The sequence below is a fragment of the Equus asinus genome, chromosome 2 (genome assembly GCF_041296235.1).
Source record: "Equus asinus isolate D_3611 breed Donkey chromosome 2, EquAss-T2T_v2, whole genome shotgun sequence".
Classification (NCBI taxonomy): Eukaryota; Metazoa; Chordata; class Mammalia; order Perissodactyla; family Equidae; genus Equus; species Equus asinus.
The window spans coordinates 10,641,173-10,660,690 of record NC_091791.1 but is presented as its reverse complement, the minus strand read 5'-3'; the positions used below and the strand labels follow the sequence as shown (position 1 = coordinate 10,660,690).

At 39.3% G+C, this 19,518-nt stretch overlaps 1 protein-coding gene across 12 annotated transcripts in view; it reads left to right on the top strand.

Annotated features, from left to right (window-relative positions):
- PLEKHA1 (pleckstrin homology domain containing A1) overlaps window positions 1-19,518 on the top strand; it is a 53,738-nt gene that overhangs the window by 13,317 nt on the left and 20,903 nt on the right. For all 12 annotated transcript variants that reach the window (XM_070481717.1, XM_014830735.3, XM_070481694.1 and 9 more), the window contains exons 3-6: window positions 5,151-5,207; window positions 7,451-7,496; window positions 14,685-14,782; window positions 19,370-19,495. In XM_070481717.1, coding sequence (XP_070337818.1) covers window positions 5,151-5,207; window positions 7,451-7,496; window positions 14,685-14,782; window positions 19,370-19,495 — 327 coding nt within the window. The remainder of the gene's footprint in view (window positions 1-5,150; window positions 5,208-7,450; window positions 7,497-14,684; window positions 14,783-19,369; window positions 19,496-19,518) is intronic.

The window sequence follows — 19,518 nt, the reverse complement described above, 5'->3', positions numbered from 1 at the left end:
TTTAAATTTTCTGTACCTGTGGCACTTTTTATTCAGATTGAGATGTATCTTGCAAGGAAGTATGTGCTAAGCAAGGGGTGAGTCCCGAGCAGACTTGGAGCTGGTCTTCTCTGGTCTGCTGGGCTTCTGTGCGGGGGAGGAATGCACAGTTCAGGCAAGAGCAGGGACTGGAAGGAGGTTCCGTTCTGTTTCATAGAGCAGCAGCTCGATCCCCGACAACTAGTCTAGTATTCTTTACTACTCTCTACTGATTTTAGATTAGACAAAATACACATGTGCTAATGAATTTAAATTTGTTTATATAGAATTGGAGTTGTAAGGGACCTTAGAATTAATTCAGCCTCCTCCTTAATGCAAGAAACCCATCTTTCCCTGATCTTCACTTTAGCTATTCTTTGAATCACACATTACTAGAAAATATTTATTATATTTGAGACAGCTTTAATTATTATTTGTTCTGTGGGCCAAAGTCTAGTTCCTTGTATCTTCTACCCATTAATCCTACTTTTGCTCTCTGCTTCTCTGTAAAGTAAGTTTACTTCTTCATCTATGTGCAGCCTTGCGAATTTTGGAGGATAGTTGTATTTTAATTCAGTTTATATTACTTGAGTGCTAGCTTTGTATGAGAGCTTTTTTTGCTAGGAACTGTCTATTCTCTACCCTTATCCTTGGAGAGCTTATTGATACTCTGTTTTACTTGGTTATCTCTGGGTGTAACCAGCTTGCTTGGGTGGTGGTAACCTGGGTATGCAACTACATGATTAATGCCTGTATTTACTTGACTAGAGTCAGTGGGCGAAGGACAGGTCATCAGAAACCAAAAGTTCATTACCTTTTTTTATTTATGTAAATCAGGTTCCTCCCTTTTACGCCCCATCTCTTTTTCTGTGGCGTAGTCCCCTCCCAAACTCCTTTTCCGAGGTAGAAAGTAACAGTCCCCCTTGACTCCCTCTGATGACTCTGCTAGACTCCAGTGGCTGTTCTCCTCCCTCATGCAAGCTGTTGTGCAGCTCTGCCTATGTTCTCACCCTGATTGGTCTCTGCTCACAAGGTCCTGTTGATGGTTTTTCCAGAATTTTGTTTAAAATTCCTTAATTGTTTTTTGTCTTCATATATAATAGATTCTCCTCGTTAGAATTCCTTCTTTTATCAGTACTTTCCTCTTAAACAGAGCTAAAAGAAGATAAGTACAAAATAGAATATGTTTATTACACTGAAGGAAACATAAACTTAGAATTCAGACGAAGGGCGTGATTGTAGCTAGCAGAGGGAGTTAAAGTCTTTGTGGAGGTCATAACATTTGGAATTGACCTAGAAGGATGGATCTGATTTTAGCCAAGAGGTGGAGAAGTGGGTATTCCAGTGCTCAGAATAGCATGGGCACAGAAATCAAAGCAAGAAGGCCGGTGGCCTTTTTGGAGAATAGTTCACTTTGGCTGAAGCAGGGAGGGTGTATGTTAAAGTTTGCACTCAGCCAGGTCTTTTTCTCATGAACTCTTCTAAAGCCAGTTTCTGTGGTGTAATTAGCACATTGGTTTTACTAAATGTGCAGAATTTTAAGTCTGTCTATTCAGTTCTTAATAATTTTCCCTCTTCATTCCAACTGATGAGAATCTTTTACAGTCTTGATTCTGCCAACTAGTGTATGAGCCATCAATACCAGCTTTGTGTCACTTTTTAAAAGTGTGTCACTTTTAAATGTATTAATCGAGACTTAAATCTCTTCATGAAAACATCAGTAAATGTCTTGCTAAGATTGTTACATATGAAATTGGCAGTGTACCACCATTTTGATGCTACTAAAAAGATGGCAACTTCATATGATTCAATCTGGTTGCTTATGTTACGGTGCTGTAACATGATTATGCTGATCATAATAACCCTGATGATGGAAGAATATTGGTTTGGCTCACTTGTCCTTAGGGAGCCATTCTTCCTCTATTTTGCTTTCTTTATCATTAATCATTGGTTTAAAAATCCATTCTAGTGTATTACTAGGGATCAATTTGGGGCTTTCTGTGTTTGTTGAGGGCATGAGTAATGGTGGAGAATTAATTAATTAAGTAGTTGGATTAGGAAGTGAATTTGAAGAAATTTCAGAATTTTGGAAAATGAGTACAGGAGCTCATAAGAACAAATGGCTTATTTCCTTTCATAATGTGACAAATGTCATATTAGTGTATTATTTCTTGTTCATTGTCAAGGAACAATATTTGAAACTCAGTTTTTTCTGGTTGAACTTGGCAGTAATCCTACTGGTCCATAGAAACTAGTATTTTGAATCTCTCTTTCTTTTTTCGGGGTGGGGGGAGTGAGGAAGATTGACCCAGAGCCAGCATCTGTGCCAGTTTTCCTCTATTTTGTATGTGGGCTGCTGCCAAAGCATGGCTTGATGAGCAGTGTGTAGGTCCATGCCCAGGATCTGAACCCATGAACCCTAGGCCACTGAAGCGGAGCGCGCAAACTTAACCACCATGCCACCAGGCTGGCCCCTTGAATATCCTAATCTCCTACCTATTTATATTTCCCTGTGCTGTGCCACTGTTTAATCTGTGACTCTTTATGTTGTGCAGCCATGACATGCCTTCTCATTTCTCTTCCTCACAAAAAGGTTTAAAGCTGTATTCAGCTAATGAAAAACTTAAACGGAGAGTAATGTTCCTGAAGGGAAGGGCAGCAGTGGTTGGCAGAAATCATGGTGGTGTATTTAGCAGGTCTTGGGGATGTTTCATGTTTCGTTTCCTTATCCGAAATTCAAAAAACGACCACCATGCAAAACCGCCAACAACCATTCAAAAAAACCCTCTGAATATAACACATTTTATATAAGAACACAACCATTTAAAGTTATACATTAGGGGCTGGCCTGGTGGTGCAGTGGTTAAGTGCACATGTTCCGATTCTCGGTGGCTCAGGGTTCCCCAATTTGGATCCCGGGTGCGGACCTGGCACCACTTGGCAAGCCATGCTGTGGCAGGCATCCCATGTATAAAGTAGAGGAAGATGGGCATGGATGTTAGCTCAGGGCCAGTCTTCCTCAGCAAAAAGAGGAGGATTGGCAGTAGTTAGCTCAGGGCTAATCTTCCTCAAAAAAGAAGTTATATATTAAAAATTTATACATTTTTATAAATGTATGCATTTATACATTATAATTTTATATGCCTCTTTATTATTTATGGCTTATATTTGGAAGCTTGTACAGTTTAAAGCAGAATATATTGCAGTTTCACTGTTCAGAGGATTGAAAATTTTGAAAAGCCCTGTCCTTGTCAATAATAACGAGCTCATGTTTGGGAAACTTAAGTCTGAACTGTCTAGGCTTCTATATGGTTAACTGTTTCCAGAAGCTTACAGAGGTCTGAGAAAGCTCCCTTCTTGTCATGCCTGACAAGAAGCCCATAGATTTTTTTCTTAATGTGTATTATTATAAAGTTAGTTACAAAGTTGATTCTACTTAATCTACAGTGGAGGAAACTTTCAAAATCAAGATTGTTGTAGTTTTGCTTTTGAAATCTTCTATCAGTCTTTTCATTTATATTCTTTGTTAGTTTTTTCCATATTCTTTTATCTGGTTTTCCTACCTCCATCTACCCCCTCTATAATCCATTCAGTTTATTATATTACAAGATCTCTTAATTAAAGCACAATTTTGATAGCAGAACCGCTCACAAGACAGTGGTTTCAAATTCTTGACAGTATAACTCCTTGCTGCTTTGCTTTTTACTTTGCTCCTCTGTGTTTGGGTTCTCAGTTCAGGTTCCCAGACAGCCATTTTCTACTGCAATCCTGTGTGGCCCCATATTACAACCTGACGCAGCCACCTTCCCATTCCAGTACAGAGCTGGGCGCCCTCCTCTGCTTGCTGTAGCTCATCTGTTTTCTCTGCCTGGAATATTCTCTCTCCTGTTGTTTGTGTTTCAAAATTTTCCTTTAAAGTCCAGCTTAAATGCTGTTCATTCCTCCACAGTCTTTCCTGATAGCCTCAGCCAGGAGTGATTCTCCTCCTTCTTAATTTTTTACCCTTAGCTCTTTTAAGACACAAATCACATCCCAAACTTGTTAAAGGAAAAGTAAAAATATTTTGTACGAAAATGCCAATATATAAACTCCCTCATATGGTTTAAAAAGTACCAACTAATAATTTTTTTGGAAAGTGATATCAATGTAGGTTAATTATGGCATAATAAATACTAATGTATTTATTTATTTTTTTAAATAGATTTTTATTTATTTACTTTTTTTTTTGTGAGGAAGATTGGCCCTGAGCTAACATCTGTTACCAATCTCCCTCTTTCTGCTTGAGGAAGATTGTCACTGAACTAACATCTGTGCCAGTCTTCCTCTATTTTATCTGGGATGCTGCCACAGCATGGTTTGATGAGTGATGCTAGGTCCACACCTGGGATCTGAACCTGTGAACCCCGGGCTGCTGAAGTGGAGTGGGTGAACTTAACCATTATGCCACTGAGCCAGCCCCTACTAATATATTTAAATGGGGGAAAATCCAATGTTTTTTAAAGAGCTGTATTTGATAAAAAATTTTAATAGAACAAATGAATATGTATAGTCTTTTGCAATTTCCTAAAATTATATTTGTTTTGTGTGTTTAAATACTTTTCCCATTGCTTTCAGGAACAAAATCTGATCTTGTTGGTGGCTTTTTAAACTCATGAAGGAGAAAATAAGTTTAGCTCCAGTGGTAACAATAGCCTTTTAGTTGTAGAATGCTTACGGTGGAGCAGAATAGAGTTCACTTTTGTTATCCATGTTGTCAACTTAATTTCAGACCTGGTAAATACTTGAATAAGTTGATTTATAAAATGTGATATTAAATAGCTAATCTTATTTCTTGGGGCTGGCCCAGTGGTGTAGTGGTTAAGTTTGTACGCTCTGCTTTGGTGGCCCAGGGTTCACAGGTTCGGATCCTGGGTGTGGACCTAGCACTGCTCGTCAAGCCACACTGTGGCAGCATCCCACATAAAATAGAAGAAGATCGGACAGATGTTAGCTCAGGGCCAACGTTCCTCACAAAAAAAAGAAAAAGAAAAAAGAAAAAAATTCATTTCTTAACTTTTTTTAGTATGTGTAGAACTTTATAAAATAAATTCATAATGTTACATATTAATTGTATATTAACAATTTCTTTCCAGAACCTACCTTCCGGATCATCACGTGTTGGAGCCATTAAACTTACCTACATTTCAAAGGTAGTCTTTCTATATTGTCTTACGTTCGTGCATGAATTAAAACTTAGAATGAGAGTGTGACTACAAGGAGAGATTTCCTCTCTGTGTCATTTAATGATGATGTTCAGGTTCATACCATGCTGAAAACAGTAACTGATTCCTATGTTTAGGAAGTTCTTTGATAAAATTAGGGAGAATATGGAGTTAAGTTACAGGATGTGGCAAATTGCAAAAGTTAACATTAATTTTTGTGATCAGGTATATGACCATTAGAAGGGGAGAAATCAGTTAACAGGTTCTATCTTGGGGAAGTCTGGAGAAGATTTTTCTAAGTCTGTGTTACATTGATTTAAACTATTTCCAATTTTTAATCCCATTACGTTTGACTTTTTGTTGCTTTATGTTTTATTTTGTGGAAAATTACCATCTTCATAATGAAAGAATGATGTTTCCCTCATTTCACTTTGTCTTTATTAATTTCTGTTTTCTTGTTTGTTGATCTTTTGGCATATTTGCAATACTGTTTTTCTTTTCTTTTAAAAAATTTAGATTTGCTATTGTTAGATAGCTTTTTTACTTACTTTCTTTTAATGTTTTGGGAACTGAGACAGAGACTGAGGACCTGTGGGTTTTTTGTGTTTTACACAAAGTAGTAAAGTTTGTTGATGACTTAAGATATGATAATGTGAAAAGTAGCAACACAGTATTATTAATATGCATATGCATACTATTATGCATATATTGGTATTTGTCAGCAAAGATCTTCAGCAAAAGACCAATTTACAAGTGTGCCTCTGTTTAAAAGACAGACATTTTACAAATAAAATAGTTTGTTATTAGTATTACAATAGAGCTATTCATTCTTACCAAAAAAAAAAAATTAGTCCTTAGACAATAAAGATTACATATTTAAAGGGAAACATTGTACGTTAAAGCCGTGTTATGTACATTTACAAAAGACAAATGTTGTTTAAGTAGACCCCAAGTGTTCTGGCAAATTAAGACATTTAATAAATGCTTCAGGGTAGCTCACAGCTTAAATTCTATAGCGACTCTTATTAGGCACCATGGAATTCCAGTGTAAAATAAACTTGGGCCCCCCAGTTTGCTTGGTTGCCTGCAATCTACATGTGCTGCAGTATAAATACGCTGCCAAGGGTTTTGACTCAATGAAGTGATGAGGAGAGGCCTAATTTATTGAACTAGTCAGTCGAGGAAGAGACTGCCCTTCTGTCTGTATCTTTTCAATTGCTGGTTGCCTGGTCTTTTTAAAAATAAAGTATTAACTCAGTAAAGCCGGCAGGCTGACTGGCCAGCTGCTTTCTCCTCCATTGCTCCTCTTTTAAAATATAACCTTTTCTGTGCAGTTCTCTTAACTTTCATCTCTGTCTCACAGCTTACTCAAGTTTGAATTGTACAGTTTGTACTCTACTTTAGACATGCTGCTTTTTTCCAGAATTTATTCCTGGAACACATTTTCCTGTGACTCAGAGCTGTGAATTTGTAGTTGGGATCAGTCAGGAACCCCAGACTTAGAATTCCTTTTGAAGGTACAAAACAGATTCTACACTTATAATTTCTAACGCTGGGCAACAGCGTGGCAATAGTCCTGAATGGGCTTCCAAGAAAGGGATATTATTATTTAAAGGGATAGCAGCAACCAGGTGCAGCTAGTTGCTTCACCTTCTCCAAGGAACCATGTGCTGCATGCAGTAAAGTGACCCCAGCATCCCGGGGTATTCTCATGTACAAGAGAAGATCCGGTGCCATTTTGATTGCCTCGTTGCAGACTCATGCCTTCTGCATTAATCTACTTTATTAAATACACAGTCTCCCCCTTGCCCACCCCCATTTCCTCTTATGGTTCACAGCTAACTTAGAAATATGCAATTTTGGAAGAATTCGTAGTTTCTGTAGAGTATTCATGAGGGTATTTTGAAAATTATGTTAAACTAAAAATACGTATATGTGCGACATAAAACTCAATGGTTTACTTTCAACTTCACATTTCCTTTGAAGAAAAAAAACAGTCTGTTCAAAGAGAACGTGGAAGTATCATTTGTTTTAAACATCTTACATTTGGGACCCATATCCTATATTTAATTAATGTTATTTTTCGGTTGCCTTTAAAGTTTAATTTTAGATGTGTGTGCTGAATGTGTATGATTATTGGGAAATCATACATGTGAAGTTTCCACAGCGTATAAGGTTGGTTATAGTAGCATATGCAGAAGTGAGTGACTCATCTCTCCTTTTCTTTTTAGGTCAGCGATGCAACTAAGCTAAGGCCAAAGGCTGAGTTCTGTTTTGGTAAGTAGCCATATTTTATATTAGTTATTTTAAGTTAGACTATATAATTACATCGTGTTGTAAAAGAAAACAGTCATAGAAAACCACACAACACAAACCTATGGGTTAAGAAATTATTCTAAGACAAGTTCCTTTGAAACCGCCATCCAGGTGAAGAAATAAAACTGCTCCCCTACCCCTGAAGCCCCTTTCCTGTCTCCCATCTCCTCTGCCTGTTTGTAATCATTATCTGGGCATTTATAGTGATCGCCAGTGAGATTTCAGGTAACTTTTAACTTTCTACATTGTTATTATTCTATGTTAAATACATAAATAACGGAAAGGATTTGGTTTTCAGCTTTTGGGTAATGAGAAGTTCACAGTTTGGGGGAAGGGGTAGTTGAGGTTATCTGATTAACTTCTTAGGCAAACATTTAGTGAATTCTAGTGTTTGTGCACTGTGCTTGGCACTGGGGCTATGAGAGTAATAGGATGCAGTTGCTGCCCTTAGAATCTCACAGACAGATCCAGTACCAGGTAATTATCATTGTGTTTATCACAATCAGTAAATAAAGGATGTACAGCTATTCAGGAAGCACCAAGGAAGAGCTTTATATCCGTATTGGGGATCTTGGGAGTCAGGGGAGCCACACCGGATGAGGACACTTGAATTGGTGGCCAGCTAACCCTGGTCGTTATTTACCACTGGGGAGAAAAGGTGGGAGCAGCCCCCTCCCATGCTCTGTGGGAGAGAAGAGCGTGTTGTGCACAGGGAACTGAACACTGAATGAAGCTGGAGGGGATGGTGAGAGACTGAAAAGCAAAAAGGCAGGTGGAAGTCAGGGGTAATATATTGGCAAGTGAAGTGTTGTTTTCTTTTTGAAAATGAGAAGTAAGAAATTAGCAGCTAGAAGGTAGACATAAGTGAAGGAAGTTATGTTGTGTGTGTGTGGATAGGAGAGTTTGATGCAGGGAGATTGGTTAAGTGGCTTTTGAACTACTCTCTTTATGTAAAGGCCTTAATTAGGGTGGTGGCAATGGGGGGAAGAGGAAGGATGAAAAACCTTGGAAGGAAAAGTGCAGGACTTAGTGACTGGATATGTAGGAGTGGGAAGGAGGAGAGAGGCATGAGGCAGGTTTGCTTCAAGTAAAGAAAGGAGGCCTCAGGGAGAGCTGATTAGGCAGGATAAACTTTGATAAGGAGATTGAAGACGGGAGACGTCTAGGTGGGAATGTTCTGGTGACAGTAATTGAGGACTGGATGGAGCTTGAAGATCAAGGACGGGGAAATTTGGAAACTGTTGAAATAATGGGTGGTAGCCGAAGCTGGGAGAATTGATTTGATATGCTCTCACAGAGTATGTTAGTGGACGTTAGTGATGGAAGGGACAGAAATTAAGAGTGGCCAACTGCCATCAGAAGGGACTGTTTTACATTTAAAGTCAAGATACTTCCTGAGGTAGAATTGGTGGTAACATTCTTTGTTCTCTTGTTTCAAAGGGTAGGTTTCTTCTGTAGGCAGTGTGTTAGGGCCAGTGTCTGACGGCAGTCATGTATATCAGGTAAGAAAATAGGATATAAGAAGAATGTAATGTAGCTGTTCGGAGAATCCTCTATAATGCTTTTATCACCACTAAGAAACTTAAAAAAGGTTATGTATTCATTACAGATTTATAATTTTGATTGCTGGATAGGAAAATGCCTCAGAGCCTTGTGAATGAAAGGCTACTGGGAGCAGGTCAAGTAGCAGAGAACTTTGTATTTTAGAATGTGTATGCACATACTCTTGACAAGTCTTGTTAATGTGAAATCTCAAACTTAGAGTTTGAAGGGACAGTAATCTAGAGTAATAGATTTGACATTCAGTTACTGGGTATTTAGAGTGGGTGACTTCAGTTGGACTCTAAGATGAGTTGTTGGTGTCTCAGTAGTTTATTGGTCCTCTACTACCAGAGGGAGTAGAGAAAAGATTCATAGAATGCTTAGCTTCAGAGAGGGAGGCACTGGCTTCTAAAATGGAACCACAACTTCCATTCAGAATGGCACCATAGAGACTTTGCCTCCTCTCTTTCCTCTCAGATTTTCCAAAAGCAGTGAGAACAAGAAACACTGAAACCATCTTTGATGAAACTAGCAGATATCTGTAACCTACAGTGGATGGAGGAATTGTAAATAACTTGGCAGAGTAGAAGAAGAGGCCAATGAAAAGTCAGCTGTTTCAGTGTCCTGCCCCCACTCCAGCTCTAGGTAGGCTTAGGCACTGGTTACTCTTGGGGAAGCCACAGTGAGGAGGGACGAAAACGGGGACTTTGTTTGAATGTCTCTGTAAGAAACAACCTCTAGTCCCTACCTCCATCTGGCTCAGTCAGGCAGCCACCCTTCCCCCATCCCAGCAAGAAATGGCATGTGTCGTATCTCCAGAAATAGAATCCGTGAGGCTCTGGCTTGTAGACGCTAGTCCCAGCAAAGGGGAGAGCGGAGGAATGAAACTGAAAATGAAAGTCTGCCCACGGGGGGTGCTGCCGTTCCCTGTGTCTAGCCCCAGAGCATTGGGCAGCAGGTGTAGGTGGAGGTGGGATAAGGATCTGAATGCCCTAGAGAAGAGAGCCACTGGTAGTGACATCCGGACCTTCCTACCAGAAGAGCTTGCTGTTCAGTGAGGTCCCTGTGCAGCAACCCTACATACCTTCCAGAGAGCTTCCAGTCACTTCTTTGCTATGTTTTTAAATTTGACTAGATAGCCCAAGATTCCATGACATTTGAGGAGTGAGAACTATCAAATAGGAAAAGGAACACGAGACAGTGCAAAACTCAGAAGAAAAAGGCAAAAATACTTAAAAGTGGAACACAATGATAGATAATAGGAGAGAAATAAGAAAGAGGCCCATTAAGAAAGTGCAGTGTCAGACTCGTAGAGAAGGAGAGGATAGAGAAAGAATAGAGGGAATAGAGAAAACGGGAGAAAAGGGGCAGAGAAACATGACAAAATGTCTCAGAACCACTCGATCCATAACCATATTTGAACCATAAACAGTTGTCCTAGGTTGTGAGATGAGTTTTGTTTGCAGTCAAGCTAATGTTTGTGCTTCAAGTTCTATCCATTTGATGTATTCACTCTGATGGGAAGTTTTGAAATGAAATAAAGAAGCACTCAGTGAAGAGGCAACAAGAACACAAGCCTCTGGCTGCATTCATTATACACCACGAAACCCTGGCTTTAAAAGCTTGGCATCTTAGAGGTTTCATACAGGCTTTTTTCTTATTATTTTTTCAAAGTTTTTTTTCTTTGTTTCCCTGTCCCCTATCCCTCCAACGTTGCTAATATACCGCTTTTCGGTAATTTGCTTTACATTTTCTGCAATGATTTCTTACCTGGAAATCTCCAGATGATGATGATGAAGATGAAGCAGACTATCTGTTCTGACCCAAGTACTGTGCTAGTTTCTTTTCATATATCACCTTGAGGAAGGGATGGGTGGCATCCTGTTTCATAGATGAGGAAAACGGGGCTCATAGAGATTACTTAATTTTTACAAGATGATATTGCTAGTAAGTGCATGAACTAGTCAGGTCTGGCCGGCTCCAGGTTTTGATTTTTACCTCCGTCATATCACTATACCTCTTCCTGCCATGAAACAATACTTAAGGCACATGAGTTTTTCTTTAGGTGCAAGGTGTATTGAGAGTCTTTTTAGAGGTATATTTGCCTCTGTTCCTTCCTTTAAAAGACATCCTTATATAAATGTTATTCATTCAAAAATATATGTATTAAGCACTTTATAACAGGTGTAGTGTATTACTAAGTGCTTAGATTTTTAAACTCTTCAATGTTCTAGGCTTAGATTGGTAAACAACATTGATGGGAAGAAGCCATTGTGAGGCGAGCTCAACTTCAGACTAAGCTGGGAAAAGATTATGAAAGTATGCTTTGCTGATTGTTATAAATTAAAAATCAAAGCTATATGTTGACATATATGATATCCTAGTGAGTTACTAATTTATCTAAATTTATATCTATCGCATTTATAATTTCTCCAGTCTCTAGTAAGATATAAAAGAGTGATTTGCAGTGTGTTAAATTTCTTTAGTTTCCAGCCTAGTTGTTGTATAGCACTTCACAAGATAGGATTTGACTTCCTTTCTAAGACCCTCATCTCAATTCAATGAAGCTCTGGTTTAGAGTGTTTTGGCCTCAGGCTCAATTTCAAAATCTTAAGCATTTGAGAAATAACTTTTTTTTCCTTGAGGGTTTTCATTTCCTCCTTCCTTTTGTCATATTCAACTGAATGCTAGTATATCATTTAAAATTTTGATGGAGACTTTGGGAAGTTATTTTTGTATTTCAAAAATTGCAACAGTGTAGCTCTTCAGATGCCTTAGCTCCTAGAATAATGTTTATGTTTTTAAAAATAAGTACACATAATGTATAATTAATGTGTGGTGTTGTGTTTTTGTTTTTTTGGTCAGGGAGATTGGCCCTGGGCTAACGTCTCTTGTCAATCTTCCTCTTTTTGCTTGAGGAAAATTGTTGCTGAGCTAACATCTGTGCCAGTCTTCCTCTATTTTATGTGTGGGATACTGCACAGACTGGCTTGATGAGCAGAGTGTAGGTCCATGCCAGGGATCCAACCTGTGAACCCCGGGCTGCTGAAGCAGAGCGTGTGAACTTAACCACTACACCACTGGGCCAACCCCTATAATTAATAAGGTGTTTGTTTGTTTGTTTGTTTGTTTGTTTTTGAGGAAGATCAGCCCTGAGCTAACTACTGCCAATCTTCCTCTTTTTGCGGAGGAAGACTGACCCTGAGCTAACATCCATGCCCATCTTTCTCTGTTTTATATGTGGGACGCCTACCACAGCTCTTTGCCAAGTGCTACCATGTCCACATCTGGGATCCGAACCGGTGAACCGCGGGCCACCAAGAAGCAGAACATGCGGACTTAATCGCTGTGCCACCAGACTGGCCCCAATTAATAAGTTTTTTTTTTTTTTTTTTAAAGATTTTTTTTTAAATTTTTTCCTTTTTCTCCCCAAAGTCCCCCGGTACATAGTTGTATATTCTTTGTTGTGGGTCCTTCTAGTTGTGGCATGTGGGATGCTGCCTCAGCGTGGTTTGATGAGCAGTGTCATGTCCGCGCCCAGGATTCGAACCAACGAAACACTGGGCCGCCTGCAGCGGAGCGCGCGAACTCAACCGCTGGGCCACGGGGCCAGCCCCCCCAATTAATAAGTTTTAATTTGAGTTGACTATGGAAGTCTGTAGACAGCTGTATGTGCAGGTGTGCTTTGCTTTATACAAATAAATATTCACTAAAGGGGTATATATAAATTAAATTGCACGAAAAGTTCCAAATCTATTAAGATTTTAAATACAAAGAAAATACATAAGTGCTAGAAAAATAAAGATATTTATTTTTATAATTTTGAGTTGGAGAGGTTTTCTAATACAATATGAAAGCTAGAGTCATTAAAGGAAAAGGAAAAGATAAAATATTTCTGTTTGGTTAAAAATACCATGAACAAAGTGAAAAGACAAATGACAGACTGAGAAAAGTACTTGAAATCAAACAGAAAGGATTAATATAAAAGTTCCTATAAATCAGTACAAAATAGGGGCTGGCCCCATGGCTGAGTGGTTGGGTTCACGCGTTCTGCTTCAGCGGCCCGGGGTTTTCCTGGTTCAGATCCTGGGCGCAGACATGGCACTGCTCGTTGGGCCGTGCTGGGGTGCCATCCCACATGCCAACGCTGGAAGGGCCCACAACTAAAGATATACAACTATGTACCAGGGGGCTTAGGGGAGAAGGAAAAATAAAATCTTAAAAAAAAAAGAGAGAGAAATAAACATGGGGCTGGCCTGGTGGTGTGGTGGTTAAGTTCGTGTACTCTGCTTCAGTGGCCTGGGATTCGTGGGTTTGGATCCTGGGTATGGACCTGTGCACCACTCATCAACCCATGTTGAGGTGGCATCCCACATACAAAATAGAGGAAGATGGGCACAGATTTTAGCTCAGGGACAATCTTCCTCACACACACACAAAAATAATAATAAATAAACAACTCAGAAGAAATATGGGTAAAGAAAATAAACGGTTCACAAAACAGATACAGATGACCACTAAACATACAATATTAATTTGCCTCAGTAATCAAATTCAGATTTAAACATGGTATAATTATTCACCAGTTAGGTTGTCACAGTCAGGAAAACATAACACATGAGGTATTTCAACGAGGGGATTTGTTACAGGGATTGGTTACCCAGTTGTTGGAAGGCTGAAAACCACAAAGGGAATGCTGAAGTAAGGCAGAAATTAAAAACTGCAAGAATAGCTGCCACTGCCAGGGCTGGACAGACACAGGGAAGAGATGGTGTTGCCAGAACCTAGGTCTTTGGAGAAGAGGCCACCATGAAGCTAGTGATTGGTATCTGAGGGGACTGCAGGGCCATCTAGGGAGAGGCAGGAGAGCCTGGAGCAGGAGCTGGTTGTGCACTGCTGCTGCTGCTGCTGGAGGGAGGTGAGCAAGAGCAGGAATCTGCAGGAGAGTCCCCTCTCCCTGTCTCCCTCCCACCTTCCAGTCTCCCATCAGTACCTCCCGTTGGCAGAATATGACCTGAGCTGGCAAGGAAGTCCAGGAAATATTGTTTGCAGACTCCCAGCCCAGTGTCACAGAACCTTGGGGCTGAAAACAAGAGGTGGCTGACGATCACAGGTGCTAATAACCAGGAGTGGTGTGGGGTATTAGACACAATAGGACTTTGCATATGCTATTGGTAGGGATGAAGATGGATTCAACCTTTTGGGAAGACAATTCGCCAGTATCTGTAAAAATTTTAAATGTGAATTCCCTTTGACCCAACAAGTCTCTTAAGAAGTTTATCCTATAGAAATGCTAGCCCAAATATGGAGAAATATATGCACGTGATGTTTCATTGAGATATTTTAAATTTCAAAAATTGGGAATAAGCTAAATGTCCACCATTAGGGGATTGGCTAAATATGTTGTGGTATTTCCATTTAATTAAAAACATGGCCCTTAGAAATAAGAGTTTTCCCTATGTTAATGAGTGATGAAAGCAGTATTTTATATGATCTAACATATTGTCACATCCAAGGGAGTCACAATATTGAAGCTAGCTGCAACATAAATTTAGAGGTAACAAGTGCAAAATTTCGTGTTTTGTAGTTTATTTTTTCTCTCAACAGTTATGAATGCAGGGATGAGGAAATATTTCCTACAAGCCAATGATCAGCAGGACCTAGTAGAATGGGTAAATGTGTTGAACAAAGCTATAAAAATTACAGTAAGTATTTATATTTTTTGTGAAAAATGTTTAGTATCTGGAAGTGATCTTTACATTTTGGAAATACACCTACTGAATGCCCAGCTTACCAATAGGTTGTGTATTCAAAGTTTCTTTAAAAGACAGGTGTTTATAAAGTAAATACATTTTCTTGTACATGGTGACTGTTGACCCTTAAAATCAGCTCATTAATGCCTTTCTAACCCATTATATACCTAATAAGGGTATAATAATATTGTAGATTTTAACCACTGCTTACAGTCTTTCTAGGGGAAAATGCACATAGAGGTCTGCCTCGAGGATGTTTTCTCCTTCCAGAGTAGATTAAGAGGCTTCCTGCCACCTGCCTGGGTCACGGGAGGAGGCATTCCCGTCTTCAGAGCGTGACTGGGGCTGGTGTTAGGGCAGGAGTTGAAGGTAGGAGCAGGAAGTAGGGGTGAAGGGTTGAGAAATGAGGCACAGCGGTGGTCACTGGTCTGCGGAGCTGTGGCAGCCAGAGGGTCCTGCCCCGCTGCCCTTGGGGAGTTGTCTCAGCTGCTAAACTTCATGCCTTCATGCCGCTTGTGCTTTTCTCCCTTGAGTTCCAGAATCTGCTACCCTTGCAACTCCTTCCATGCCACAGCTTCCCACTTTCAGCCTGGGCTTCTCTTCTTTTTAATTTCCTGATGAACATTTATATGTATGGATTATTTACAGTGAGCGAGGCCTTGCACTGAAGGTTTTACCTAAATTACCTGGGAAAGTGAGGCTCAGAAGGATTGAGTAAAGTGCAGGTCTCATAGCTGGTAGGTTGTGCAGCTGTGAGCCAAACCCAGTCTATGTGATTCTGGAACCCAGTGCCTTACTGCTTCCTGAAAAAACAGCCTTCTCCTTACTCTTTGTTCCTAAAGCAAAAAACCAAACTTTTCTGAGAGCGTTTGCTGCTGCTGCTGATGAGCAGGCAGATCAGTTCTGCGCCCTGGTTATACTTCTCCTTACCTTTGCCTCCTTCCTCGCTGGCAGAGAGACACATAGTAGACTGCGTGGAAAGGGTTGGGCAGGAGTGTCTGTGTGAGGTTTGTGTACACTGAAGTGTGTTCTTGCTAAAGTGCAGTTATTTACTGACCCTACACGACTTACTCTCAAAAAACATATGCCCTGCAAGTCAGCATATGTTAGTCTCTTGTCAGTTTCCATCTAAAATGAATGATTCCATATTTATATCACAACACAGTGAAGAGTTAACATAACTAAAGCTGTTCTCAGAGTTAAGTCGAATTTTTTGTCTTGCACCAGAACAGCTTGTTACCACATGACAGAACACCCACGCGCTGCATCTGAGCTCTGCATGAAGCAGAAGTTATTTTAGGTTTGTGCAGTTTCAGGAAGGCAGTTTTTTGAACTGATTCAGAAGTATGTATTCTTAAAAGGTTTTAACTGATAGTTTTTAACTCTTTTAATAAATATTCCCTATCTGGAAAATTTCTTTAGAAAGACAAGATCTAGTAACTTTACTGAATTAACTTTTTACAGTTTGCGATTATAAGCAGCACTGGTTTCTTAGTGTGCTTAAAGAGAAAAAGGAGTGAATGATCTCAGGCTTTTTACCATTTGGAGGTTCGTGAATTGCTGTATCTAATGTATTAATGGTCTGAAACCATCTTATGTAAATGACACTGGTAAACTTATTAGGGATTGGGTAATGTTTCAAAGTATGCATACTTTTAATTAGCTTTTGTGGTCTTGCAGCTTTATTTTATATGTTGAAATTTTTCTAGTTTTTAGGATAAATCTGTTGATATTCATGCTTTTATAATACATGTTTTTATAATTCACCTTTAGAAAATATAAATACAAATAAGATAGAGAAATCTTTAGCTTGTTAACAAAGTAGACTATAGTAAGTATAGTAGGGTGAATGTAGAATTGATAACACTTAATAAAACTCAACTTTATGTAGACACACATTTAATGCAGGATAGCAATGAAAGAGTTTCCCATGCCTTAATATTAAAGATAGATTTTTGTTAATTTTATTCTTTAAGAAATCTTACCAGTTTTAATTTCATATGCATTTTAGACATTTAAGTCTAGAAGGGTGTGAAATCTCTAATTTGTCATACTTTCCTATGGAAAGTGCTGATGATTTACATGTCAATTTCTTTGAAAAATTAAAGTTTACATTTTAGTATATGTATAGTTCACCTTTCTATGGAATCACTCCAAATGACATTTTGGTCAACTACTATGTAGTTTAGTGGTCTGCTGAGTAAAATGTGATATACATACTTAAAATTTTTGGAAATCCAAAATTAGGTTTTGGAAGTATGTGGTTCCAGAATAGGGGTGGGTAGTGAGTGGGGGGTAAAGGGAGTGGTGACAGTCGAACTACTCCTACTATGCCACCGTGCCATCTTAATGGACTATCCTCCATCACTAGTCTGTGGCTCTCCTTACTTTCCTCAAGTCTGTGTGAATCTGTATTGGTGGCTGCCATTGAAAATTTTTTCCCCCTTATTTAAAAAAAAATGAAATCAGTAGTAGAGGAACCAATCCTGAAGGGAGTATCAATGGCTAGAGTTTTCTGTTCTTAATGGGGTGACTTGGACACATTTGCTCTATCAAGATCATTGGAATACGTGATGCTGTTCATTAGAAAACACTATGGGCTTCCTTGGCGAATTGTGTCTGGGTGTACTGTCCTTTGTAGCCCTTTCACTCATATATTTATGCGAATCTTGTCAAGTAAAATTCTGTCCATTATCATATTGCCTTTAAAAAGCACTCGAAAATGTACAACCTCTTAGAAAAAACTCTTAGAAGAATTCAGGAGGCATTCTCCTTCAGAATTCATTTCTCTTTTCTTCCTTTCCTGTTTCTCTCTCTCTCTTGTTTCTGCCAGTGACTGGCATTGTGGTGTAAATAGGAATGTGAGGGTGGAGGGTTGTGCTTGAGGCCTGGAGAGGAAACCGTGAGGGGAAGCATCTCAAGGGGATACAGGGGAAGCATCTCAAGGGATATGATGTAGGGAAAGTGAGGAGAGGGAGTTTTAGAAGTCGCCAAGAAGACAAGTTATTTATATCCATAAATAACATTTATGCAGATTGGAATCTCCTACAGCTCAGCGTCCTCTCATACACACACGGACCAAGTTTGCCCAATATTTTGCAAAAAGATTCTTTGTAAAGCCTGATGTGCAGACACCGTTGTATACCTGCTTTCTCACAAAGCTGGTGAGAGTAGCTTCATCAAAGAGAGCATGCAGGCTTTGGAGCAGTGATTGCAAAAGTGTGGTTTATGAACCGCCTGCCTCTAAAACATCTGCTGTTCTTGCTTCAGGTGCAGGTTTGTGGACTGCACTGTGGATTTTCTCATCAGAATTTCTGAGTATGGAGCCTGGGAATGTGAAGTTTTTAATAATCTTCCCAGGTGATACTTCGTGCACAGTAAAGCTTGAGAAATCACACTGCTTTGGGATCATATTAATAAATGGTTTGGGTCTTTGAATGCAATGTGAATGGTGTCCCCTACAGCTGTGCCAGTACCCCGTTAACAGGGATTAACTGCATGACAGGCAAAGTTAATCACTGGAGACAGGTTAAATATCACGTTCAGCATCGTAATTGGTACTGAGCATATCTTTCTATGTTTTAGTCAAAGCCTTAAAAACTTATCGTTCAGACTACATGAAACAATCTATTGACAGAAATATTGCTTGGCCAGTTTCCCTTAGGCCACAGAAGAAAAGTGAAAACATGCTGTAAACATTTGTGACACCTTTAATTCTTTGATTCTACTTTAGTGAAATGTTACTATATCAAATTCTGCAGTCACAGTCATTGTTTATACGTGTGAGCGATTTGTCACTGCTACAGGTATTAGAATCCCTTTTTAAAATTCCTCATAAGTTTTAAGTTATTTTGAACATTTTGACTTTTAATTTATGTTAAATATTTTATTCTTTTTCCTACTGATTTTGGATTCATCCGCTGAGTCAGTCTTTCAGCATTTATTGAATACTTAGTGTGCTTTCAGTAGTAGACTCTGTCCTGAAGCTGGTAATGATGAATATGCCACGATCCCTGTCCTGGGAACATTGCAGAATCATGGGCAAGAATGGAGGAAAGGGAAGGGTAACTGCGCAGGGCTGCCGTGCAGTGTCAGGTGCTCTCATCCACGGGTTGTAGTACAGTGGTTGAGTGTGGAAGAGAGTCATGCAGTCTTAGCTAGAACGCAGCATAGCCAGGATCTGAATCTGCATTCCCTAATGCCTCTGAGCCTCTGTTTTCTTAATGCTTCGGTGGAGATATCGTCCCTCTGCATAGGGTTGATAGGAGGATTAAATAGGAAAATGTGTGAAACAGTGGCTGCCCAAGTAAGCACTCAGTAAATGATCACGGTGTTATGAAGTATCACTGTAACAGAAAAATTAGGATGGGAACTGACAGGGATATATATATACACAGTATAAATATTTTTATATATATGTCAGTTATCTGTAAATGGGTGATTAGTTAAATGGATGATTATATAAATGGAAATTCTGTGATAAAAGAGAGTCTCAGATATAATGCTGGTTGCCAAAGTTCATTTGACTTCTTGTTTTAGGTACCAAAGCAGTCAGACTCACAGCCTCATTCTGATAACCTAAGTCGCCAAGGTGAGTGTGGGAAGAAGCAAGTGTCTTACAGAACCGACATTGTTGGTGGTGTGCCCATCATTACTCCAACTCAGGTAATAAATTAATTCTTCCATTG